General features: G+C 38.5%; 1 protein-coding gene across 6 annotated transcripts in view; it reads left to right on the top strand.

Moving 5' to 3' along the window:
- RGS7 (regulator of G protein signaling 7) overlaps positions 1-27671 on the top strand; it is a 267321-nt gene that overhangs the window by 25226 nt on the left and 214424 nt on the right. The window contains exons 1-2 of one of the 6 annotated variants that reach the window (XM_085055561.1): positions 2227-2599; positions 3700-3811. The exons of 1 other annotated variant lie outside the window; for it this stretch is intronic. In XM_085055561.1, coding sequence (XP_084911687.1) covers positions 3734-3811 — 78 coding nt within the window. In that variant the 5' untranslated portion in view covers positions 2227-2599; positions 3700-3733. Of the gene's footprint in view, positions 1-2226; positions 2600-3699; positions 3812-27671 lie in introns of those variants that run through there. 4 more of the 6 variants (XM_085055564.1, XM_085055560.1, XM_085055565.1 and 1 more) reach the window with 4 other exon arrangements.

Raw genomic sequence — 27671 nt, 5'->3', positions numbered from 1 at the left:
GGCAGCATAGCCAAAATCTAACTCAGCTGGGGATGCTTCTGCCCTTAGTTTTAAGGACAGTCTCAGAAAATAAAAGCTTGGAAAATGTTGCTGCCTAAATTAGTCAGCTGTTTTAGGGAGCTTTCCAAAGACACATAACTACTACCAAAATCCATTCGCTGAATTGCCTACAGAAAGTAGGCAGTTTGAAATCATCTTGTAAACAGCTTCATGTAAGTAGTCCAAGAATTGTAGTACAAAAGAGTTTCATTTTTTGTGGGTTTTTTCCTCCCTTACATTGCAACAAAATGACGCAAAGTAAGAAAACAAATATTTCTTCTTATTGGAAACTTGCTAATGCTTGATTTTTATGTCCTTTAACACAAGTACTGTGTTAAGTGTTGGCTGGCAGAATAAATGGAAAGAATATATGTATTATCAATATTTTTAAGGATTTTCCTCCTATTACTCTTTAAGGGTAAAAATATATTTGAATTATATCTTGTGCAGTTCCCATTTTTGCTCTGAAAAAGAAATTTAAACACCAGTCTGATAAATAAGATTTTGAGTTTATTTTGCTGCCATACAACCACAGGGGCGTCACTTGTGTTCTTGGCAGATCTTGAGAGGCATTTCCCTTGTCTTCTAGTGCACCTGTCAGACTTACAAAGCCAAATCACTGAGCTCTGCACACTGCAGTGCTGCTCATCTGTGATGTCTGCGTGAAAGCTAGGGAAATGATAGACTGAGATCTTTATTGCTGGTTCCCATTTCTCAGCAATGGACTGGGCTGAATCAGAGATCTGTTGGAAGATTAATATTTTGACTCTGACTTTATTAGCCTCACCAAGACGCTATTGTATGTCAAGTGAATTTTAGTGGAAAACAGGTCTTTTCTCAGTTCTCTGTTTATTTTTTGGTGTAATGAATTCCTCTGCCAACTATTTTCAACACTGATACTTCTTTACTTTATGCTTGTGCTGTCGAATTCTTTCCCTTGTTCTCTTCCACCTCAAAACTCCAGTGTTCTCTCTTTTCCACACCAGTTGTTTTCACATTTCCTTTTCCCTATGACATGCTAAATTATTCTCCTCTATCAAAGTTGAGACATGCAATGTCTGTCTGCCACAGAGCTCCTTTTTTTGCTGCCAATGCATCTTGTTGTACTGAGCTGATGGTTCTTATCCTATATTGTGTCATTTCACCTTTTACTACTTCTGTCTCTGAAAAACATTCCTATTCATGCTGGAGATCATCTTTCTCTACTCTTGTGTTCATTCTAGGACTATTATCAAACCTGTCTTCCTTTCCTTAGCTCTCCAAGAAGTCCTGATCAGCTCTGTCCTTTTTCCTTCATTTTGTTGTGGCCACTGTGACTCCCTGTCATCACCTGAGATAATTTACCACATCCTCTGTTAAAGTATCTGACGGCATCTGCAAAGTTTGGAAGAGTAGCTAAAAGTAGTTGCAGTAGTTGATGATAATAAATTTCTTGCAGGATAGTGTTAGTTTGAGGCTCTCTGAGATGTGAGAAAGGTAGAACAAGTAAGGGTGAAGACGACCCAGTATGCATGGAAACCTCTCTGCTTGAATTGTGTGATTTACCTGCGCACACTCCACAAGGTGCAGTGCACCAGTAGAGGATTCTTTTGCAAGATCATTCTTGTAATAAGAGTCACTCTTTCCAGAGAAGGAAATGGGAGTATACCAAAGTGTAACCACTTAAGTATCTTGTGTTCTTGTGGATATTGAGTTCTGGGCATTTCAGCCCCTTTGCAAAAGTAAAGTATCCTTGTCTGCCTGTGATGGCGATGAGAACCTGATCTTTTTCTATTTATCGTGGCCAATGTGAGGCCTTCACAAATTAGGCAGTTGCCTAGGACGTAGAAAAACAGTCCCGAGGGTGTCTTGTGGTGCCCTCAGGGTTTCTTCCTATCTGGCTGAAACAGACTTGCTCTCTGCTCTCAGTGTTCCACTGCTCTGGGAAGTCTGCAGTGCCAACAGAGGACAAGCTCTCCCTAGTTGTCACTGAAAAAAACACATGAGGTGTCCAGCATAAGACAGAAGAAGAAGCAGATTCCGTGTTGCTGCAGGGAAAGAAATACGAAGGAGGCGACACAGTTTCCCCACCAACTCCCCCTTTCCTTCCCTTCCCTATCCCATTAGCCCACATTCTCTTCCTGCCCAGCCCTCCAGTGCTGCCTAATCTCATTTACAGGGGCTGCTGCCAGATCTGCTGGCAGCTGCAGTTTCTTGGCCGCTGTTTTCGGTGAGGGAGCCCAGAGCGCCGAGAAAGAGGAGAAGGAGGAGGAGGAAGGCTGCTGCTGTGTGGCGGAGCGGCGGCGGCGGCAGCACCTTTGACGTGCCCGTCCCCCACGTGACGGCCGCTCCATTGCGGGGAGGGAGCTGAGCTGCCGCCGCTCCGGCAGAGCACGGCAGAGCCGCAGCCTCGGCGGCGGCAGCGGCAGCAGCAGCGCCTCCGCCCGCAGTGCGTGTGTGTGATGAGCGATCGCCGCGTCCCTCCGCCCGCTGCCGGCTGACAGCACCGCGCGGGGCGCGCCAGGAGCAGCAGCAGGAGGCGAGGAGCCGCGGCCACCGCGCAGTGACCTTGGCCCAGGAGGTAACCGAGCGGGCGGGCTCCGCGCCCCTCCGCGCCCCCGCCCCGCGCCTCCCGCGGCGAAGCCGAGGCCCCGCTCCGCCGGGCTGCCCGGGCGGTGCCGCCGCTGCCGCCGCTGTCCGCGGTGCTGGAACTGCGGGCTCCGAGCCGGGCTCCGAGCCGGGCTCCGCGCCGGGCTGCCCGCGGGGGAGCTCGCCCGCCCGGCCTTTGGCCGCCCGGAGCCGCGCACCCCGGCGGGCGGTGCGGGGGCTGCGAAGCCCGAACGCCAGAGGTCTGGGGGCTGGGGAGAGCTCGGGAGGTTAGCGCTTGGAGCAGGGCTCGGCGGCTCTCCGGGCTCTCCGCAGCCGCCGGTGTGGTCTCTAGATGGAGCACATTCTTACACCTGCGTGCAAAGCCGGAGCTACGGCATGATCCGAGCTCTTGCTCGGTGCAGCTCCCGTGTGACCCGGGGGAGGGCGGGGAGGAGACGGGGCTGGCGGGGAGCCGGTGCTTGGCGGTAAACTGCGATGAAAGTAGGTGAAAGCAACCGGAACGGTGTTCTGGCTTGTTTCTTCATTTTCCCTCGTCACCTGCTCCCCTGCCCCGGCGTATGTGTACCGGGCACACATGTGCCGGTGAATTACGGGGAAGTTCAAAGCGTCTGGTTTGCTTTCTGTGCGTTTGAATGTTGTGAAAGTTGCTACGACCAGAGCCGCGAGCAGAGGGCACTGCTGAATGCCCGTCGTGGGCCGAGTCAGTCATTCCAAAACTGGCCTGGGTGGTGCAGAGCGTCCCTTGGTGAAGCCCGTGCAGGGGAGGAAGGAGGTGTCTGTGAGGAGGTGTCTGTGTGACGTGCTGGTTAGCTGCGTGTGAGGGAGCCGTTCCGAGCGACAATTCATTAACGTCTAAATTAGATCAACACATTACATCCATTATTTACCGGCAAAAGAGAGTAATGACAGTAAGTGGTGAATTAGCAGCTTTGCTCCAATGTAAATATCTGTTGGGGTAAGAGCATACACTGATTTTGCTGATGTGTTGGTAGAAAGTCAGGTCCATTAATCATCAGGGAAGCGAGGAGACCTGAGGCGATGCCCCATTGAAACCACTTTTACCTTTTACAGTGCAACATCCAAAAGCGGATCAAATTTGTGGGACATGGCACAAGGAAATAATTATGGGCAAAGCAGCAATGGGGTGGCTGATGAATCCCCAAACATGCTGGTGTACAGAAAGGTAAGCCTTTGTATTTTTCAGAAGCTGAGGAAGGTGAAACCCTGGACTCTTTTGCCTAGCAAGTGAAGCCATTATTTTTGCTGTTTCTCTCCCATTTCTTGAATAGAGAAATAACTGTATCTGTTGTTTGAAATGGTAAAATCTGCACATGTCAACTTGGCATCTTGTTGAGAAACAGCTGCTTTTCAGTTTGAGGTACTTGCTGTATTTCAGTCACTTTCTGCATTGATATGTATGATATGTGATGGTGGCGACATGCCAGAGACTGGAACATGTTTTGAGGTCAAGTGTTCTCTTGTAAAATCTATTTGTAAAATGAATTCATATATATTAAAGCTAAATATTAACTATACAAAACAGTATTTCTGTATCGTGCAGGGAAGTTGGAACTATAAATTTATTTCATATGAGGAGGAAAACTGATTAAAGATCTCACTTATCTGTGATTACCACAACTTTAAAAAATCCTAAACACATGCACTCCAGAATTTTTTTCTGGGAAGACTTCTAATGTAGTTGTTCTAACAATATTAATATACAAAATTTCCAGGTATTGAACTCTAACAGTGAAGCTTATTTAGTGATTATGCTTTAATTTAAGTGAGAGTAAATGGTTTGAGATTTTGAGATGCCTTTATACTTATTTTTAATACAGCGTTAATTGCATTTATGAAAAAAGAATAAAAAATTTTTAATAATAATGGTGAAAAAATAATTTTGCTGTTGCAAACTGAAATAGGTAGTTATTCAAATACTTGTTTTTACTTGGAACACAGTGCTTCCTAACTTGTTTGTGGTTGGTTTTTATCAGGTGGAAAAAATCAATACTTTTACTTTGTTAGAGGCATTGACTTTTCCCCTTACAAGTTAACTGTAATAGAAAGCATCTGATATATACTCAGTTTAGTCTTTGAGGTGAACTGAACATCAGTAGCTGTGGTAAGTGTTCTTTTCCCAGAAATTAAAAAATAGTCTCAAATTGAATTCTTATGCATGCTTTTTTCTATTCCTACATTCAAATATGTTGCTGATTTCATTTGGTTTGTTGTAGCTGCTATTTTGTGAAATTAGGCTCCTTTAACATAAGAGAATGCATTTATGAACCTGACTATGGTTATCCTTCCAAGAATGCACATCTAGAAAAATACAGGATTACCTTGCCATTAACACCACAAGTGTGTTTCAAAAGGCAATTTTATACGTGAAAATATGCTGCACATAGAAAAGCAATATACAAAATCTTATACTGGTCATTATAGGTTTTTGATCTTTCTAAACAGAATCTTTGCACATTTGCCATTTACTTAAATGCTGACAAAAAGGTCTTTTCTTAGCTTATTTAACACACAGAGGGGCAACACAGAGAAGTTGTTTCTCTCTTCCTGTGGTGAGTTTGGTAAAATTTGTGGTAAAATTTGTTACCTATGGTATTTAGTATGACTCCATGCCAAAATTTATCATTTCTTCTGGGCAGCATTGCCTCTGAGCAGCATCCAGATTGAGTGGAATGGCTGAGGCAAGTGATGAGAATACTGGTGATGCACGGGAGATTTGAAAATGAGGAGTGGATATGGGACACACCACCTTAGGTATATGCTCAGCAAATCAAGACATTAAACACCTTTTTTGTTTTCTTGAATACATCAGTAAAGGGATGATATGAATTTGTGTCCTTCAGTGGAACACTAGTCCTTCTCTTGTCACTAAAGTGCAAGTGGTGCTCTGAGTATTACACTTTGAAAAATACTGACCTTCTACAGCATTACCTGCCCTATTTGTTTTGGTATGCCTACTTATTTTTGTAGCACAGTGAATTAAAGATAATTTCAGATTATGCACACTGTGTTAGAGTACAGAGAGAAAACTGAGTAGCCCTTCCTTTGGCAGTGTGCAAGGAACTAGCAACAAAGTAATAGACAACCCAAAAAGTCACCTGCCTTTTCCTGAAATAGGGTATTGCTATGAGCAAACATGTTTTAAATTCTGGGTCTAGAACATAAGAGGAGGGTAGTCAAGCGGAAATAATTTCACTTCAGAAGATATAATCTCTGAGTATAATTCTTTAATATGAACAACTAAATGACAGGATTCCTTGTAATGCATTTGAAAACACAGTACTTCTCTGTCTGTCATTGTGCTGAGAATGAAAGCATCGTGTGAATAAAGAACTAGATCTGACAGCTTCATGAAGGACTCTCTTTTTTGGCCAACTGGAAAAGTATTAATAGTTGTTAGAAAAAAATCTAAACATGCTATTGGCTGGCTTCAGTCTGAGCTGGATTGAAAGTCTTATATTTTGAATAATGTTGCTGAAATGCACAAAGGCGGAAATGCTTTCTTGCAGTAGTTTATATGACATCAACAGATGGAATAGCACACATTTTGTGTGATGTATGTACCTGCAAGGAATAGATGGGACATCTCTTACTACTTATGTTAATGAAGAGCTAAAATTTGACTGTGCTGATGTTAACGAAGAGCTAAAACTTGGCTGTGCAGAGTGAAGACTGTTACTTTGCCTGTAAACCACAATTTTGTAATCTAGTAATTCTGCTAGTCTGTGTAACTTCCAGGCACAATCTGAACTATGTTCTGAACTACATGGAGTTACAAGTCTGCGTTGCCTAAATCCTGATTCTATCAGGAGCATTTTGTAGAAAATTCTATAAAGAATGAATTTCTCATGTTGTGAGATTCTGTTTTTAAGGGAATTGTTATTAGAATCGTTATTGCACTTTAAATTGCAAACAGTTGACAAAAAGAGGCTGCTTTTCTATTTTTTTGAAATGTATTTGTTTTTTGATTTAGTTGCTTATTGGAAGAATTGAACAATTGATAATCAAAATGTAATCTTAGGTAATATAGAGTGTAGATAGACTCTTATTCTCATAGTAGCTTTTATTCCTAGCCAAAGAAGGGTTTCATTACATTTTGCTTTCAAAAAAAAATTTAAAAAAAAATCAGCATAGGATAATTAAATGTTCAATACATACATAACTTAGAATTACTTATTTGAATCTGGAAAAGACAGCAGCACAGATAAATAGTTCCCTATATAATTTTTACAGTGCCTTTTAAGATGCTTGTGTCAGTGTTTTTATGCCTTGGGGAATAATTTTTGTTTTAATAGAATGTCAGCTGCATTATTCTTTTTGTCTATCAGCCTAATTATAAAGTAATGGCATGTGACACATCATTGGCACTGACATACCTTAGAAAAAGTCCTGAATTTTTCTGCTGGTAGCCTGAGGCAAATATGAAAAATGTAAAACCCCTCCTTTCACTTCTCCAACAGAGTCCTTTCCAGTCAGCATTTAAAAGAGATAAGAGACTAGAATACATGGTATTTTAACATCACAAATTGCTCATGCAGAAATCTCGTATTTGGCAATACTAGCTTGCTGCTGCAAGCTAGGTCTTAAGGAATAAACTTGAGATGTAGTAGAAAGCCCATATTAAAAAGCTTTTCCAAGTTTCAGAGCATGACCTGCCTTTTTTTTTTACCTTCTTTTTAAATCTCTGCAAAAATAATTGAAAGAATGAGAGTTGTCTGTGGGAAATTTCAGTTTTAGACCTACTGCTGGTCTGGCTAAACCTTTGTTTATCTTTCTGGTCTGTGCTTTGCTTATTTTTTTAGTCAAACATATGCTGCACGTATTAGGATGTCTGATTTGCAGATTTAATGGTTATTGCACTGCTGTCTGAACTAGCTTCATTTGAGAACTGATAACTTTATTTTGTAGAAATAAAATTAGCCTTGTCTGAAGGGTAATATTCTTGTGACTGAGATTTTGGCTGTCTACCTTCTTCACTGCCCCAAGTATTAAATAACTTTTGCCAAGTCTGATTAGAATCGCTAACGGTGGGGCTTTCAATATTCTAATAAAGGTAATGAGGTGCTCTGTTTCTGTGACAATTGTGGAAGGTCATGTATGCCAGTACTCATGTATAGCAAGGGCTGAATTTGTAATCTCAAACTCCTTAGTTCGTTGTGATCTGATATTCTTCATAGAAACTGTGCCTCCAAAGTGTTATACTTTCCAATGTTGTAAATGAGCAATAGCAGTGTAGGGACAACATCTGAGGAAAGAGTGACACCATCTTTTAATAACCACTCTCCTCTCTTCTGCCTCCACCAGAGACAACTTCCAGTGTAGTCTGCAGATTATACTGTGTTCTCATGTGGCCTTTGTCAACCCCCCAAAAAAGATGGTTGGAAGAAAATGATATCACAGATAACTCTATTCCTTAGAGCTTGCGAGGCTAACGAAGAACATTTTAGGTAGATTTTTCTAAGTGCTGTCACTCGCTTTGAGAAGGGAAGAATCACTCTGATACTATACATTTCTGAATATGCCATGACAATCTATGAAGACATCTTGTTTGTTACTATGTCGTGAAAGTCAGGATGCTCTATGGTACTAGAGATAAGTAGTGTGGTTTTGTTTTGTTTTGTTTTTTGGGGTTTTTTTGTGTGTTTTTTTCTAGTATGTTCAGAAATTTTTTTTAAAAATTGTATATTTAATTACAGTATCCCTCCAGATTATGCTGTTTCTTTTTTCGAGAAGAGGAGTGGCACTGGTGTGAATCTGGGTGGTGGCCTTGGTTTTATTCCAACACTCACCATAGAATTGATGGGGAAAGGTCCACATTTGTGAATCTCAGTATTTCTTGCTGTAGGAAGAAAAAAATTTACCTTCCTACCCAGTAAGTTATGAGGATGTTGCAGCCCTGGAGTAGCTGGTTGATAGTGAAGTAAGCTTTTGCATAGGGAAATTTAGAGAGCAGGAACTTAATAGAGATGGACAGAATAGTTGCTAGATGCTGTGGAGTCCCTTTCATTTCCCTTTATGCTATCACCCTCGTATTTTCTGGCTATCCTCTGTGCAGATTCACTTTGCAACATCCTCTCCTGGAATGGTTATAGTTAGTACTAGATCTAGCACATATGTTTTGTCATCATTTGTGATAAAAGTAGTATAAAGGATTTGATTGTCTTCACAACTATATAGAATGACTTCAAATTCCAAGGAAACCTGATTAAAAAAAATGTGTCTGAGTCTGCAGGTGGCTAGATCTGCAAAGGGGCACTTGCCCTGTTCTGGTGATTCCTGATGATATTTTCCATCCTTTCTGTTCTCCACTTCCTTCCACTAGGTGTAGAAATACATCAAGTGATACTGCAGTGAGAGGTTTACTGCTGCTTACTGTTCTGAGCTTGATGTGCTCGTATCACTGGCATTGCTGTCAAATGCAAAAACCTCACAGCATTCTGTGCTACCATGTTACTTCCTTTCTCCATCCCACATGTGCCGTCTGAAAAATGTGTGTGCCTGTTTTGATTGTGCATTGTCATTTTCAGTTTCTCTACTTCTTTCCTTTGAAGCAGTCTACATTTGTAGCTATGGAAACAATGATGCTATTGAGAGTGACGTGCAATATCAAGGCAGAAATTGTTTGTTTTGGAGTTTTGGTTTTTTTTTAGTTCAGGCTTACAACATTTTTGTGGACTGCGGGAATCTTTATAGTAACCTCTATTGTATAATAATATTTGACAGATTCCCCTCAAAGCTGATATCAACTATACTGTTAAATACAATAAAATACTTGCATGTAAATACAATTTTTAAAAATATGCTATTTTCTCCATACAGGAATCTCAAACCAATTGAAACATAGCTGTAACTTTTAGTATAGCAAACACTACACGCACCTCTTCAAGTCAGCTTGTAAAAGCTGCTAAAAGAGAAGAAATTTGGCTTAATTTCCACAGTAAAATGGTCAGCTGAGGATTTTGACATTTCGGTCTTGATTGCCACTAGCTATGAAAAAACAAATTCCAGGTTCAGCCTAGAAAGAACAAACCAAAATAGACAGCAGAATATATTTATTGTTTTTGACATGAGTTAAAACTTTTCTCACAGTGTTGTGGAAAGGTAAACAGAGCAGGTATATAGTAATATAGAGTGTGAACAATAGCTGTTTTTCAACTATGACTCTAAAAAATAAAGCTTTTGTGAAAGAGATACAAAGAGTTGTTCTCTGTGTTACAGATGGCGAAACTGAGGTGTGACAGTGATATGTCAGAGCACAGGAAAAACTAAAAATCCTTTTTTGTTTTGGTAAAAAAAGAGCAAACTATTTTCTACAGAAGAGGGAGCCATTAGGGCTATGACTGCAAAATACTACCTGGTATGGCTTCCATTATTCCTGTTTGTTGTTGTTGTTGTTTTTTTGGTTTTTTTTTTTTTTAAAGAAAACAGATTGCAGTAGTAGGCCAAGAAAAGTCTGGATTTTAATAGTGGTAATATGAACCTTACAAAAATGTATAAGGGAAGAAATCTTTGATGGTGTCTTAGTACTAGTAGAGATAGACCACTTTAGAGAAGCATCTTCAGGTGAAAATTTGAGATGATGAGGCATTGAAGAAAAAGTATATGTGCAATTTCCCATGGTGAAGTGATCAGCTGAGAGTTTTGATTTTTGGCAAGAGATTGCCACCAGCTTCAAATAAAAGCTGAAGATAAAAAAGGTTGAGCTAGTTATTAAAGTATGTGTTGGTTATAAAAGTAACTGGAATAGATACAGTAGGAATGAGGCTGGCTGGGAAGCCACAGGGGATATTGGAGCTGAACTGTCTGAGAAGCAGAGTTGGGAACTGCAGTTTCATTTGGAGTGTGAGAACTGCCTGGGTTAGTGCAGGAGAGCAGGCGAGCCAAGAAATAGAGCTGTAGGAGCAGCTATGGGAGCATCTCATAAATACATTGCAACTGTCAGGGGAAGCTTTTACTAGAGAACATGCAAGCTTATTAACTGACAGGAATGGGAGCGTGGCATTTGGATTATTTAGCCTCCTAAAGTTTGGGGCTGGTTTTGTGCTCGTGTGTGTGTTTGTCTCTGTTTGAAAGCTTCCTTTGTTAGGCGTTGCTGTGGATCTTTCTCAGTTTGTTTGTAATGCTCCCTGTGTCTCTGAGAAGACAGTTTTATAGGCTTAGTTTTAAAGAAGCTGCCTTGTCTGTGAAGGTGGTCAGGGCATCAAAAACCAGAGACATCACTCTTGCTTTCTCTTACTGTTTTTGCCTTACTGTTATTCCTTCAAATATACTTCTGGCTAACAGCTTATTGCTGATAAATAGAAACTGGAAAGATAACTCTGTAGTGTATATTTTATCCATATTTTCCTGATGAAGAGGCCTAGTTTTCAAGATTCTTAGTCTTACTATTTCTACTCAATTGAGGTCATCTTGATAGCTGTTAAATGATACTGAAGTCTATTAGATTGATGGTGTTATTCAAATGAGAAATCCTTTTGGGGAAGACTAAGAATTTATGATATAGTATTCATATCAAGCATGTGCTGGTTTAAATCTGAAAAACCTCAATCAAGAGCTGAATAAGCACCAAGAACCATCTGGATGGAAATTTATCCGTCACAGTGAAATGATTATTCTCCTGGCATTCATGTACTGTTTTTACCAAAACTGGGTAAAATGGGAATTTTGAAGCTGTATTAGCTCTTCTGCATCACTTCTGCTGGAGTTGTGTGTTTGCTTTCTGTCTCTGACCTGTGCTGAATCCCTTTTGACTAATGTAATGTGAAGTTCTAGGAGGTAAGGATTGTGCCACAGATAAAGAGACAGCAAACACAGAGGATCTCTTCACAATGCAGTTCAGATGTACAAGGATTATCTGTCTGAAAGTGAAAACTGCTCCCTGTAACACCAAAGGAATTTTTTTCGTTCTCTTCCACTTACTCTTGATGATGAAGATGGCTGTATGATGTGAATGTACATGTGTGTATATGCAGATGCATATCCTCCCAGCCATGCAGAGTTCTGCTGCCCTGGAACTATTGATTATTGATTCATAATTGAATAGACATGACAAACTGGTTGTATTAAAATATATATAATATTTGTATTTAAATATATAGTAGTTTTTTACAATATCTCATGTAAGTGATGTAACACTATTGTACATTGTCTTCTATGTTATGAAAATGAATTGCACCGAAATATTTCGATTAGCTGTTGTTTAAAAGCACTCTTAATTCTGATGGAAAACTACAGTTTTTCTGATTTCCTTTTATATCAGGATGAATAAGCAGTTTACTGAATGCCTTTTGAAAGACATGTTAGTGCTTAACACCTACACTTCTCTGAACTAGAGACTGCAAGAAGTATTAATCTTCTATGAGCTAGATTCTGCCCTCAGATGTAGATTCATGGGATCTCTTCATATCAGCAGGAGCCATACAATTGCATTTGATGTAGAATCAATACCAAAAAGAAGACTGACAAAGCTCAATAATAACCCTCAAAATTACAAAAACTTGGGGCAGGTATTTTACAATAAGAATTCTCTTTATGTTGTACACTTCTGTCTTTATGGAGGAGAAAATACAGAATATTTTGTGGCTGTACCACAAACCCCCTGATGCTAGCATTTTTAGTGCTGCAAGCATATGTTCAAAGTTGTGAAACAGGATGGCTTCTTAGTAGAAAATGCAAAGCTTTATGCATGAATAAGGAATGCTATCATATAGGGCTATACTAAAGTTTCTGTATGTTGTGAGTAGTTTATTTTAGCTATATCATCTGCTAAATAGGTAGTTTGTGGTATATTTAAACAAGTCTCATGAAATTCTCTGAAGATAACTGTTGTCTTTGTACAGAATACCTTAAGTTCATCAAAGTACTACATTAGATGGTAAAGTACCACAATCATGGGTATGCAGTTTTAGACAACCAGAATACTATGAGTTCTATATAGCTGCTCACAGCATTACTAGTTTTCAAATGTCTCAGTTTCTTTAAGAGTTACTAAGCAACAAAAAATCTCATTCAAGTCACTAGCAGCTAAAGATTTTTAGTACTCTTTCATAAATCACATCTGTGACTTGGTGGAATCATCACACTACCTGCATGAAGTATTTGGATTCTGCCTTCTGTGACCTGGAGGGCATATCTGTGTCCATCACAGTAGAGATGCCATACTAATGGCCAGTGAAGTTAATGCACTGGTTTGGTTTCCAAAAGTGAGGAGAAATACCTTTGGCTTTTTTAAAAGATGAATGACTGATACAGTGCTTTATCTGTGCTCATTTCTTGAAAGTCTGTACTGCAAGAATAGCACCTCTGCTAAAGGAAAATCTTTTCAGAGTTTAAGCAATGTGCTGCTTTATAGACAGTTGTGGCCTGAAGCGCTTAGGTTTGTTTGGAATGGACAAAAATCGTTCTGATCTTGGGTTCTCTTTATTATCAACTCCTCTTCTATAGCATTATTTTTGGATGTTGACGTTCATGTTCAGCAGTTTGCTGAACACACTGTCCTGTTCTTATATTGGGGTAGTGTTTGTGTCTCGTTTTGAGGTACATTCAGAAGAAAAGCCTGTGGAAATGTTCTATTTATGTAGCTGTACTTGTATTTATCTGTGATGCATCTGTAGCTGTCATGCCATCAGCCTTTAACAGACACTGTGGTGCATGGCTGGTGATGCAAGCCATAGCCAGCACTCTTGTCTGTGGGACTCTTTTGCTTTACATCTTTTTTGCTCCAGAAATTGAGGGCCAACTTTGATTCCTGGATGCTGGACCTGACAATCCATTCTAGTTCTATATTGCAAAGTCTAGCAGCTCTCGCTTTAAATTACGGAAAATGAGACATGCTGTTGTGTGGGGCAAAGCACAGGGCTTTCACTTGCTAACCTTAGATATATATTTAATTTAAAATGTATTGAAGATCTACGCTACTTGCTTCCTCTTCAAACAGGAATTCGACCCCTGGTGTCCTGTGAAATAGTTAATTTCAGTAGATCATTGTGTGGGGTTTATTCTTGGTCACTTTTGGCAGTATTAAAGAATATGGAGTAGGTTCAAGAGTAAAATGCTTAGTGTGAGGCATGGAGCATTGCATCATTCTGTAACTTGCAATACATTGTATTTGTGTGAGCTGTACCACCAATTACTTTGGCTGGTGAATATGGGAAGACAATCAGGGTTGAATGGGACTACCAGAATTGTGCAGGTGCTTCAAGAAACGTTGCTGGATCTTCACTAGGTGGTGTTCTTCCTCCTGGATAGGGAACACATCCCACTGGGACGCTGAGAGGGATTTACTTGAGGAAATGATGAATGTTAGTCTCATAAAGACATCAGCCATCAGCCATGCTAGTTGTTGATGTTGGTGCTGCTGCCCCAGTCAAATTGTTGATCAAGTCTTTTGACAATGGTTTTAATTCATTGATCCTTGTTCTGCAGTTTCCAGGGTAGGAAGTCTCAACTGTCCCCATGTGTTCGTCAGTCAGTCTAAACACTCCTGTTAATTGCCTGCACTCTTGTTACACACAGGAGGCTGCTGGGCTTAGCATTTTGTTGGCAAACTGAAAGGATAATTTTTGTGCATAAGATTTGCAGTCTAAGTATAAAACAAGAGGTGGTGAAGTGATTTGGAGAGAACAGTCAGAAATGTCTGAGACTAGATAATTTTCATTTTTTTTCCTCAATGCATGGAATGGTCTTTGTATCACCTTCAAAATAGTATTTGAGGATCACCAAAATAGAACTGAAACTTGCTCCAAATTTAGTCGCTCACATGGTTTGGTCCAAATGTCAGTGGTTTTATTCTTCCTTATCTTGGCAGGTCTTAGCAAGAAGAAATATGTTTCTCTATGTTCTCGTTCTTCTCCCATATCCCATGTTTTTGACCATTGCATATAATCCAGATAGACATGGGAAATGGATTTTAGCTGAGTAGGCCATGGCTGATGGAAAGATATTGGCATCAGTTTAAGTCATAGCCATGTGGTTGGTTGCATTGATACATTTTTGCCCTATTCTTTTTCCAAGCTATCTTGAATAGTACTTACAAGATTAACTGTTTATGTGCTTACGTTTTAGCCACTTAGACTTCAGAATGTTGCTAGAAATGTATTGTTCCCTGTCCTGGGGACACCCTTGAATGTCTGAAACCTGTAGTAGATGCAGTTGAGGGTGAAAGTGCCTCTAATATATTAATATATTTATATATATTTAAGCTATGTATATATTTAAGCTAGGTTCTTTCCTATTTACCTTGTAGAAGTAGAGGGGCAATTTTGCCTTATTTATGGGGCCCTATGTGCAGTGTAACTGCTGTTCTCACTCAAGCTAGTAAGGTTAATTCCTTAAAAAGTAGTACCACAAGGTTTCTATGTTGGTGAAGTTCTACTACAGAAGTTGTTACTAGCTCGGGCTTTGGTGGTGGTGTGCTAGAGGTGTGAATTCCAGCTTTTTTGTTTTCCACTGTAATAGGCTACATTGTAGAATGAATTAGATTAAACATTAAAAAAATATAATGTTTTCCATTTTCCCTTCAAAACAAAGAAATATGATGATGATTTTTGAATGACTTGGTCCTACTGCAGGCTAAATAAGCTTTCACAATTGATGTATCAATTGTAACATCAGCTATTACTGCAGTGATTGGCATCTGACAAGTGAGAATAAAGGACATAATAGGCATTAGCCAGCATAGCACCTTTTTCCTGAAGAAAGAGATGAATGGAATCTGCATTAGAACACAGTGGCAAAACAGTGGCAGGGAGCATGTTGTACTAGAATTCAACAGTAGCCATACTCTCTGCCAAGGCTAGGATGATTTGGGATGAGTTCTCTGTTACATCACTGTCCTAATGTCAGATCACAGCTGATTTCTCCCTATAAGGCTGAAAGTGATTGTGCAGGGGGAGACTCAAAGTGTGAGAAGAAAAGTTGTCTAGGTTGTGCTGCTGAATAGTTTTGAATAAACTGTTATAAACTCATAAACTCAGATTGAGTGAGCTGAAAGGCATATAGACACTTTGTGCTCAACTCTGGATACAGATAGTAAAAGATGGGTAATATTTTAAATATTATGTGAAACAGCATTTATCTTAAAAGTAAATGACCCCTTCCCACTTCTCTAAGAAGGAATATTGGAACAACAGAAACTCTTGATTTGTGTGCTGCTATAAAAACTATATATTCCTGATGGCTGCAGAATTTTTGTAGTGTTACCAGAATGGTGTTTGCTTAAGAGCAAGGACGGTATCTAAAATCAAGTAGTGCGTTTAAAAATTAGGTAGTGCAAAAATGAATATGAGTAATTTTTCTGCTGTCCTGTTTGACAAAATGGTGGTAGTTCTCTGCCTCTGTTTCCTATTTCCAGTTTGGAGGTAATTCAGATGGATTATGAAGGCACACTGATGATAAGATTAATTGTATTTTTGGACATTGTATAGTATAATGATGGCAGTTTTGCAATAACCATTTTTGCCTTATTTGTTTTATACATCTTTTTGCAGGTATTTGTCACAATACCACTGAGATCCATTGTAGATCAAAACTTTGACTTTGACTAACAGATTTGGTTTCCCTTTTGAGTGAGGTTTCATCGGCCTGGAAAACTTTGTCTCTCAGTGGAGTGTAAGTGGACATAGAGTGGCTAAATCTCCACAAGGTGTGCTAATAATATACTTTCTAGAGTAATTTCTTCTGTTTCTTTACCTGCTGCTAATTCTTCAGTGAGTGATGACAGAGGAAAGGAGATGTACATGACCTACAGTACAGGCCCATCTGTGAAGACCAGATGGCATATTTAACAAATTTTCCAATGATTTGGTTATTTTCCCTTCAATTTCCTGTAAATTGTCTAGGGGAAACTCATGTGCTGAAAGAAGCAAGAATGATGGAAGTGCTGACCTTTATTGACAGAATGACATTTTATGCTCTATAACCACTGCATCCTAATCTCACTCTGTAACCCCTATAAATGCTGTGTTCAAAATAATATGTGTTTCTATGGAACCCAAACACATGGGGTGGTTTGGGGTTTTTTTTGTTTGTCATTTGTTTTTTGTTTGCTTGTTTTGTTTTTGTTTTGTGTGTGGGTTTTTTTTTTCCTAGCCACTAAAAACCCAGAGGATATCTGTAACTGATGTGTGGAGCCATGTTTGTGAGATTTTGTTTTTCAGGACTTTAAAACTAGTCAGAACACTGAAGAAGTGTTCTGATGAGTGTAGCTAAAGGAATATTAATCCATGTTCTATTTACCCCAAGGTTTGATTTTTGTAACAGATACTGTAATTGTTTATTTCAGCAGTATATCCTAACATTCATGATGCTGAAGCAGTCTTTCAATTTGCTTTCATATGGAAAGAGTAAGTTACATGGATAGTAATAATTTGAATGAACCTATGCAGCTTCATACACAGTATTGCTGTGAAACATGAGTATACTTTCAAATCAAGTGGCTTGTTCATTTTGCTTGGCAGTCATGTGGCTGGTTGGTGGTTTTCTGGTGGTATATTTTTGTTTGCTTGTTTGTTTTCTCTAAGGTTGATATTATCGACATCTGTGCCATTGCCAGCAGGATGTAATTCCCCAAACTAGTACATGTACTAGCACTAGTACATGTGCACCCATGTTGAGTATTCTGATATTCTAGCTTTGACTAAGTTGTGTTCTGAAATGAATAGCTTTGCCAATTATATAAAATATTTTCCTCACTTTGGATTATTGTCCAGTTTCTTTTTCACTTCTCATAAACTTTAATAAAATAACATTAAAAGCCCCTTAACATGTCAGTTCTAAAATCCGTGACGCTAAATCAATGTATTTGTCTAAAACATCTTTACTTCTCAGAAGCTGTGAGTTTTTTTTTATTATAAGTGGCAACTTAGAGTCATAACACTAAAATCAATACCCCTTTAAATAGTTTTGTTAGGATGTTTCTGTGTGCTAATGAGGTTGAGCCATGGTCCTAGAAAGACCATGATTTTAAGTCTGATGCTATGTTGGCTTTTTTGCAATTTCTGACTGTGTCCAAGAAAGATATATGACAAATTACAGTTTGAGACTGACCAAGACTTTCCTTCTGCAGTCACAAAAACTTTTATGAGCCATCAGACATCTATTTTTGCATCTTTAATTCAATTTTCAGTGCTTCAGTTCAGTATAAAAATCCAATGAATCCTTTAATTTACATTATTTTAATGCACTGAAGTTTAAGCCATGTTCCCTGAGCAAGGAACCAAACTGAACACCACATACAGTTTATGTGGACTAAAGAATGCACCTTATATTCAGAGCCAAGATTTATTTCTTAGTCTAATTAAAGTATTGGCAATCTAATCGGAGTTAATATTTGTCCCATTATAATAGTCCACACAGACACTCAAATCTATATCCCGAATTATCCTATTATTGTTAATTTCAAAAATTTTTAGAGCTAAAACTCAAACACAAGCTATTTACTATCCATTCCTTTCTCTGGTGTTAGGCTCTTTAGGGTCCTGGGGTCAGTAATGCCAAGCTGTCTTCTAGAAAGATGGTGAAGGATTGCATCTGCATCGTGATAGAAACAGTATAGTGTTGATGTTAAAGATTTCTTCCTCATTGCTCTTGGATCGGCTTGTATTTCTTGTTTTGTGTTTGCTAACATGATCATCTCGCTTGCTCTTTCTTTGTTGCTTCCCAAGTTCCGTTCTATATCTGAGTTTTACTATATAGGATTTGTTTTACCCAGCTCCTAAATTTGCATTCCTTCACCAGGAATTTGACAATATATGATTTGTGCTTTTAGCCCTGGACCCCAGCTGTCAGCCTATGCCAGTACCAGCAAAACTGTTTGCTATTATCTGCTGCTTGAACTTTTGGGGGTTTCTGTAGAAAGACTCCTACATTTCTTTAACAACATTCAAGCTTCTTTAGCACAAGTAATAATTTATTGGGGCATCCTTGTCATCCCCTTGTATTAGGGTGACTGTATTGTTTACTGTACAAAAACAATGATCCAATAGAAAATCTGTGTGTTTACTGATACATGTAGATATAATGTTTTGGTAATTAATTGCTCATTGTCAATTTGGCTGGTATGTTACCAAAAGTCCCCTATAACAGTTTTCAAAGAAGACAAATTAGCTGGTTGTAAGTATAACAGACTTTAAAGCTTCTAAATTTTTGCCTTTTCTAAAGTAATGAGAGAGCCACAGGATTTTTCTTCTAAATCTTACGTAGTCTACAATCTGTGCACCAGAACACAGCACTTACACATTACCAGTTAAACAGAGGTGAATATAACAGGTCAAATCCGTAGCTGTTATCCAAAAATAGCTGTTTGTGCAGGCTTATAGTCTTGGTGAGTAATCTAAGAGGCCCTACTAAAAACCATGACCTTTAGCAAACAAATGATTATTACCCCTTTCTTCCACTCAAGTCTTATAACTGATGCCTGACTTTGCAGTAGTTTGAACTTTGCAATCATCTTAAATTAATGTAGGAGAAAGACCTTATTAAATAAAAAGCAGAAGCAGAGTCATTTTGGACATAATTTGAACATCCTTTTGGACTAATGACATTTACAGTATTAATGAGAGACATTGGAAATCAGAGTTGTTGATGCCCAGAATAATTGAAGCATCTCAGCTGACAGTGTTGATGCTCTTGAATTGTAATATCCGTGAAAGGCAGTTTATTTGCGCATAACTTTTCTTGTTTCCAGGTGCATTCTGTCATCATTGAGTATTTTTAAGAAAGGCTAAGAATTCCAATTCCATTGTGAGGGTGCAAAAATATGTGTTTTCTTTTTATACTAATCAAGCAATATTGCTGTGAAAGCTACAACTCAGTAAATCAACTAACAATTGCAAGTGATATTTATAGAAGCTCTGTAGGAGCCATATGTCTTCTTAACCACTGCAACCAATGACTTCTGTTTCTTACTTTTTAAGCAATAGAAATGGAAATTCTAAGCAAGAAAATCTCTCTTGGCTTATTTTAATAATAGTCTACAGGGGCCTTTTTCAGTTTTCGCTGTCCATATATTTTCCTATCTTGAAGTGCTCACCAGACTTTATAGTTCAGATGAACAGAGTCTTTGATTGTCAGTGCTTCACTAATCTGGCAAGAGAAAATGCCTTTTATATCACAGCCTGACAAATTGATTTTTTCCTGCAGGGTACTGTTGGATCTTACAGCTTAAAAGTGCTGTGGTAATGTCTGAGATATATTTCCATCCACTGTTCCTTAAATGGAATTTGCAGTTTCTGAATTTTGCCTTTTTTGGAGTATCTTTGAACAGAATGAGACTTTTTTAATGTGCAGAAAGGCAAGGAAAATATTCGATACATGATTTCATGACCAATTTCAACACTCAAAGGAGGTGTGTTTATTTTCTTTCACCTTTGAAATATGAATTCCAGTTTTAAAATGGAGTTCCAAGGTTGTGCTAAGTTTTGAAATTATTTCTATTACTTTAGTACATTTTTCAAATGTTTTTATTTTAGAAGAATGATGTGTGTCGCTGTTGAGCAGCTAGCAGAGTAATGAATGCATCGGTTCTCAGTGGCAAGAAGGAATGACCTTTATTGTTTTGATTTCATCACATTTATAGAGTTCTCAAAAGTCACCCAGATTGGTCAGTCAGAAGCCTTCCCCCAGGCCTGATTGGCCAGGCCTGCACTGCCCAAGTTCTGGGACACTGTTCCAAAACATCCAAACTTTATCTTTATTTACAAAACACAAGAAAACCTCTCATGGGAAAAACTGTGCTAGCCACAGATGTGTGTGATTGAAAACTAAACTGTAAACTTGTGATTGCACTTTGAAGTACATACCCTTATCAGTGCAGGTGTCCTAAAAAACGATATGATTTTTACAAGCACTAATGGAATGAATTGATGATAACAGCATGACAAAAAAATTGGGCAATACTATAATCTTATTTTATTACATAGAATTATTGTGCTTGGAGATGGACATGTTTATGGAATTAAATTATCAAAAGAGCATTGGCTTTTTTTACTCTGATTTGATCTATCAAAGATACCACATTGTTGTTATTCTTTTTTTCAGTTGCTGTAAAGATCTTGACTGTTATTCTGTTTAGGAGACTCTTAAGTTTCAAGCTTGTATTCTTTCTTATGTGTCTCTGTATGACCCCTTGCAGTCACCATTTCAATCCTTGATCATCATAAACTTTGAAATGTTTAAATATTACCTGTTGGAACAGGTATTTCAATACTACTTCTTGGAACAGGTATTCCTGTAACTCTGTTAGTGACTGATCACTGTTAATACACAGGCAAGTGTATGCTTTTGAAAGAGATCTACTATTTGAGTATCCCAGTTACAGAATAAAATTAAAAAAAAAATTAATAATGGCAGCTCAAAACACAAGATTCCAACAGAGTGCTCAAGTTTTAAAACTGCCAAAACATGTTTTGGCACTATACTTTTAGGGAGTATTCTGAACCACAGTTAGTAGAAAATAATAAAACATTTTCCTGATTGCATACTCATGATTACGTAAAATTTGACAAATATTAATAACATTGCATAGATCAGAATAAGTTTGGTGACCTTTAAATGTCCTTTCCACCCCAGACTATTCTTGTATTCCATTAAGTCATCTGAAGGTGGGTTTCTTTTTAGGGGGGTTGAGTGGGTTTTTTTTAGTGTGGCTTTTTGGTTGGTTATTTTTGTTGTTTGGGGTTTTTTTGCTGTTGTTTTAGTATCGGGACTGGTTCTCTAAGTCTTTGCAGGGGACAGACTGTTGCTGAGCATTTATGTTGCCAAAATGGTAAGGCAGATCCATTCATTAGTAGGACTACATGACTATGTATTTTTAGAACCTTCCTGTAGTTCAGTTAAGGCAAACTCTGTGATTTGTCTTTGACACAACAACTAACAGATGCAATTTACCATGCTGCTGAGCTGACTTTCAGCATGATCTGGTTTTATATCTGCTCTTGCACTGCAGAATGTTTGGCTTAGAAGAAAAGCACATGGCAAGGTTTTCTGGTTGAAGAATGCATGTGGGAGCAACAGCTAGAGGTATGGATTTGGAGTTTCCTTAGTTTCCTTCTGAAATAATTTCAGTACTCAAGGAGATGGTGAAATTGAATGCACCAGAAGCGGATTGTTTTTTGTTTTGGTCATTTTTTTCCCTATGGAGGATCTTCATCCAACTGCCAAACTACAATAAAATCTCTTCCTATTTTGTCCAAATGTTAATTGTCTGTGTTTTATAAAGTAGATGATACACATTTTAACAGAACTGGTATTTTAAAATTGAGTTTTTAAAGAAATTTTAATTAAATTGGGCTTTGTTTATTGGATACAAACCAAATTTTGTTGATAATTAGTTTCATTAATGCTGCTTTGCACATGGAAGCATTTGTTGATTGATGACTTTCTTGCAGGTGTACTAACTGACATTAAATTAGTGGTTGATATCATTCTAGTTTATCAGTGTTCTCATCTTAGGCTGTGTTGTATTTATATTTAACTCCCTGCTTTACCACTGATAAGTATCTATTGGCTTACCTACTTACCTGCACATTACTCTATTGATCTCTCTTCTTATCTTGCATTTTGTACTCTTGTACTTGAGTCAATTTATTCCAAGGACACAGAGTACTTTTCAAGTCGTTTAAACACACAGCAGGAAGATTATCCAGGTGATAGTTTTATCATTGATTTTTATAACAAGGACTGTTCTTTATTCTGAGCTGGCAACTATGCCCCACACAGCTGCTCACTCTCTCTTCCCTCTTAAGGGATCGGGGAGAGAATCAAAAGGGTAAAAACAATAAAACTCATGGGTTGATATAAAGACAGTTTAACAGGGAAAGCAAAAGCTGTGTGCACAAGCAAAGCAAAACAAGTAGTTCATTCACCATTTCCCATGGGCAGGCAGGTGCTCAGCCATCCCCAGGAAAGCAGGACTCTATTATTTGCAATGGTGACTTAGGAAGACAAATGCCATCACTCTGAATATCCCTCCCTCCTATTCCACAGCTTTATATGATGAGCATGATGCTGTGTGGTCTAGACTATCCCTTGGGTCAGCTGTCCTGGCTATGTCCCCTCCCAGCTTCTTGTGCCCTCCCAGCCCACTTGGTGGTGGGGTGGGGTGAGAAGCAGTAAAAGCCTTGATGCTGTGCCCATGCTGCTTGGCAATAAATAAAATCTCCCTGTGTTATCAATATTGTTATCATCACAAATCCGAAACATAGCTCCATACTATCTACTTTGAATTGTATTTTACTGTACAGTGATTCCCATGTGCTTCCAGGGTTCCACAGCCATGACATGTGGGTTTTATTGCTCGAGGACTGATGGTATTGTTTTGCAAACTTGGAAACAGTTCTTCAGCAAATCTGCCTGCATTGCACCAGGAGGCAAGAAGAGGATAAAATGCTTTTTAATTGGATGATTTAATAAACAGGCCTAGGGATAACTTACAACTCAAATTTTTGTGCTGTTACCAGTAAGTTTTGTTAGTAGAAGCTAGTGGTAAGTGGCTAAATTTTTGTCTTCTTATCACCTTCCTGTGAAATGTAAGGCCCATAGGACCACTGGTGTCTTGGTGCATCTTAATATCCAAGGCATAATACTCTTGTTGTTGGTACCATTATCCTTCCCAGAGTTTAATTTCCCTGATTTTTCTATCTTGCTCCATCTTACCATGTTCAAAATAGGTAAACTCTGTCTGAATTTCTTAGTATGTGAGTGGGGTCCTACTAAAAGAACTGTTATGCAAAAATAACGTGCTCTAAAACTCTTGGAAATGGCTTTTCATCAGGTCTATATTCTCTCTTTGTGTGCATTTGCAGAACTGGGAAACAGATCACCTTTTTAAAACATCAAAGTGGCTGCAGCTACAAATAGGCTAATTTTAGTTATTGTTGCAGAGTTTGTGTGTCTATGTGTGTCTCCACATAACTGTGAATTAGTGCCAATTTGATTACTCTTTCTTTCCCCGCTTAACATTTTCTCAAACAGGTTGTGTTTAACAGCTTCCTTTTTCTCGTTATTCGTGAGAGTGGACGAGGTTAAGCCTCTGTATCCCACAAATTTGGTGCTCTAATAAATGTGTAATGGTCTTGTCTGCTTGGTGAAGTGAGAAGCTCCAGCCAGCCTGAGTTTATTTTCAGCCAACAGGATTGTGTGTGCACAAATCAGTGAAAGGTTAATAACAGCTTCTTTTACCAACTCTTTCCTCACCAGTTCCTGGTTAACACAAAAAAAAGTCTTTGAGGGCTCTACAGTAATTGCTTGTCCACTGTCATAACAAAAGATTTCTTGTATAGAATCTTCTCTTTTCTAAAATATTAAGCTGTTGTCAAGCATATTGAAGTAACAGACTTCCCACACTCTCTCCAAATATACATTATATCCAAAACATGCCAAGATGATAGGAAAAGCTGTGACCAGTTATTTTCTTATAAAATGAACCTATTCTGTAGATAACTCTCTGAACCTCTTAATCGATATTCTCTTAAAGAAGGCAAACATTAATTTATTGTCTATTTGATTAGTTAATATTCTCTTGCAGAATATCTCATTATTATCTTTGTCTTGTAGAGCCCATTTGTGTCTGTTCCAGCTGACAGAACTGTTCCTGGTACCCATCCTGTTGAATACACTTTAAAGAGTGCTGCAGCCCTCTATGCAGATTATCTATTGTTTATCTTTGGGTACATTTTCTACTTTGCACTAAAATTACGGAAAAATTTTGGTTGGCTTATTCCCCGGGTGTTTTATATTGGTGAAAATATATTTGGAAAAATAATGCCAGCTCTTTCTTCCATAGGCTGAGAATCTTTCTGGTCTATTCCCTGTTTTGTACAAAGAACTGTGAGGCTTCTGTGTTCTCACAGTGCTTCTGATGAGTTAACTTCCAGCATTGTTTTTGGGAGCTGTCTGTGGAATTCAGGCCTAAAGTGTGCGATCACTTTTTAGTCTATGCTCTACTTCGGGAGGCTGTGTGAATGTGGTGCTAAAACTCTTCACTTGCAACACCACCTGTGTTTTCCCCTTGTCCAGTAATGGGACTCTGCCTTACAAAACACCCCATAATAGGCACTTCTTATGTCCAAGCTTTTTGCTGTTGAGCTCTCCTATCACTATTGTACCTTTGCTTTGGAGGTACAGTCACTGTTCTAAGTCCATGATGAGCTCTCTTTTTAGTTGGTAAGATAAGAACACATTTTCTGAATTTGTGTAGATATGCCATGGAGCATTGAATTAAAAAAAATTCCAAACAAGATTCTATAAAAACTACAAAACTTAATCTCTTGGCCAAGTCATATGCCGTACACTAAATACTTATTAAGGGTAAGCTGTTTCTAGTTTTAGAACAAACATTAAATGGCAGATGCCCATAATTCTAATACCAGATGCCCCAATGGAAAGGATTTGTGACCTAAATACTCCTGAACAATTTCTTCCCTAAGTGCACATTCACAGTGGCACATGACTTAACTGATCTAGGTAACTGGTGAAGTCTTTATCTCTGCTCATGTTAGGAAGCATATATTGGCAAGGTGCCCTTGGTACCATTCTGTTTGCAAAGAATAGAGGAGAAAAAAGTACAAAAGATACTGAGTTACTCTATTTAGGGAAATCAGTTAAAACATTCCGACTCCAACATGGAAGCCGGTGAACCGATGTTTTAATTGGGATCTGAGAGTACCAAGGAGAAGTATATTGCTCTCCTCCTGAAGAGGAACTTGAGGGTATTTTTGAGTTCTTTACTACTGTCGCCTGAAAGGCTCATAACAGTGCTGATGTATGTTAAAAGATAAGATTCTTTGGAGGAGAGAAATGTTTGTGAAGACAGAGTGGATCCAGGAGGCTTGTTTTTTTCCTTTCCAACCCAGTTAGAAGTCCTAGGCTTGCTGCAGAATTAATTAGAGCAAGTTCTTTTGTACTTTGTTATATATAAGGTCAGATTAGATTGCCATAGTGGTCTCTTGGAGCTCTGTATTAAAACAGTCACGGTTAAACCCCAGCTAGCAACTAAATACCAGACAGCTGCTTGCTCACTCCACTGCCTCCCCAGTGGGCAGGAGAATCTGAAAAACAAAAAGTAAAATTCATGGGTAGAGATAAGAACAGTTTAGTCATTTAACTAAAGAAAAATATACCAATAGTACTAATGATAACAATAACAGCAATAATAATAGTAATAGTAGTAATGAAGAGGAGCGAGAGAGAGGAATAAAACCCGAGACAGACAGACAAGTGATACACCACGCAATTGTTTGCCATCCACTGACCAACACAAGCCCCTGGAACAGCCATCAGCCCCTCTTGATCAACTCTCCCAGTTTCCATGCTGAGCCTGGTTGTCTCTAGTATGGAATATCCCTTTGGCCAGGTCAGGTCGGGTCAGCTGTGCTCTTGATGCTGCCTCTCAGCTTGTGCATCTGCTCACTGGCAGAGCATGGGAAACTGGAAAGTCCTTCACTTTGGGTAAGATCTGCTCTGCAACACCGAAAGCATCAGTGTCTTATCAATATTATTGTTGTATTAAATCCGAACCACAGCACTGCACCAGCTACTAGGCAGAAAATTAACTCTATCCCAGACAAAACCAAGATAAACCATCAAACAAAATTACACATTCCTGTGAAATTCTAAGATCTAGGTTACCCAAGCTAGAGAAGGTTACTTTTGTTTCAGAATGACTTGGCAGCTTTGCCAGTACAGTATCTTAATTTTTATTCTCATATTTGTTTATTAAACAGAAATTAATATTTTCTAACACTCTTTTCCCTGTCTGAGGCTGTATGTGCCTGAAAATGCCACTTTGAGGCAGGCTCCAAGAGATCTCAGTCTGTGGTGGTTTCTAGTATTGTTTTAAAGCCCAGAGATAATCAGCCTCAGCTGGTGGGATGGTTGTGCACTTGTGCCCCAATGGTTGGGGCCGTTGTGTCCCAAACTTTGGGTGAAGGCATACTTACTTACCTTCCGCTGCTGGTCACCCTTGCAACTTTCTTAAATGAAAAAAAGCTGCTGTAAAATAACTATGGCTTGAAAAAAAGTTAATATCTACCTATTCATCTAGATGCTGTTGACAGGGAAAGTTCTGTGTACATATACAGTCTCCTTTGAAGTGAACGAGAAAAGACTTGTTTTCCCTTGTACGAATGTTTCTCCTGGGTTGGTGGTTGAATACTTTGTCACAAATATCATCCCATCTAAAGTTTCAACATTGAGAACCATTTAAAATATTTACCTTCATAATCTCCCTTCTCTTTTTTTTCTTTTTTTTTTTTTTACTTCCCCCAGGCATACTATGTTTGCATCTTGTCCAAAATAAAAAAAAAAAAAAAAAGGTAAAACAAATCAGTTAAACATAGACTAAGCAATGGCCTTGCTATACAGTTAATATCTCTCTGTGCATATTTTGTATTTTGAGGTTAAAATTGGTTCTTGAATCTAAATGTGTCTACTGATCTCTTTTTTCCCCCCTAAACAATTAATTTCTGATTTGATGTTTTTCTTACCTTCTTTCAAGTGTTTTCATTTTTTCTATGTTTGTTTTTTCTTTTCCCGTCAATTCTATTTTTCCTGTTCATACTGGCAGGCCATTCAGGAATGACGTGCAGTAATGCTTTGTTGGAAGTGTTCCGATTTTGCCCATGGATTAACCTAGAAATGCTGAACTGTGATGCTTGGCTATGGTTTGTTTACAGTGCCTTTTAACAGATCAAATGGAAATCTGATCTGTAATTATTAAACCTTATCTCCTAATTCTAGTTACTTACTAGATGTGCGTATGAAAAATTAGTGTTCACAGAGGAGAGGAACTACTGATATTCAGTGTTGAATCAGAGTTATAATGGGAGTTCTACCAAAAGCAGAAATTTTTAAAAGAATATGAACTGTAGAAAGAAATCATAATGAATCAGTAATCTTTTTATTAGAGTTGATGTTATCACAAAACATGTTCTGTACTCTTAAATTATATGATAGTTGAATTTATGTGTCATATCTAGAGAATAAGAATGCAAGGTAGATGAAACTGCAGTTGGTGGAACTTGAACAGA

This window comes from Lichenostomus cassidix, chromosome 3 (assembly GCF_008360975.1).
Source record: "Lichenostomus cassidix isolate B80296 chromosome 3, HeHo_3.0, whole genome shotgun sequence".
Lineage (NCBI taxonomy): Eukaryota > Metazoa > Chordata > Aves > Passeriformes > Meliphagidae > Lichenostomus > Lichenostomus cassidix.
The sequence above is the reverse complement of the archived record's forward strand: the minus strand, read 5'-3'. Positions and strand labels throughout refer to the sequence as shown.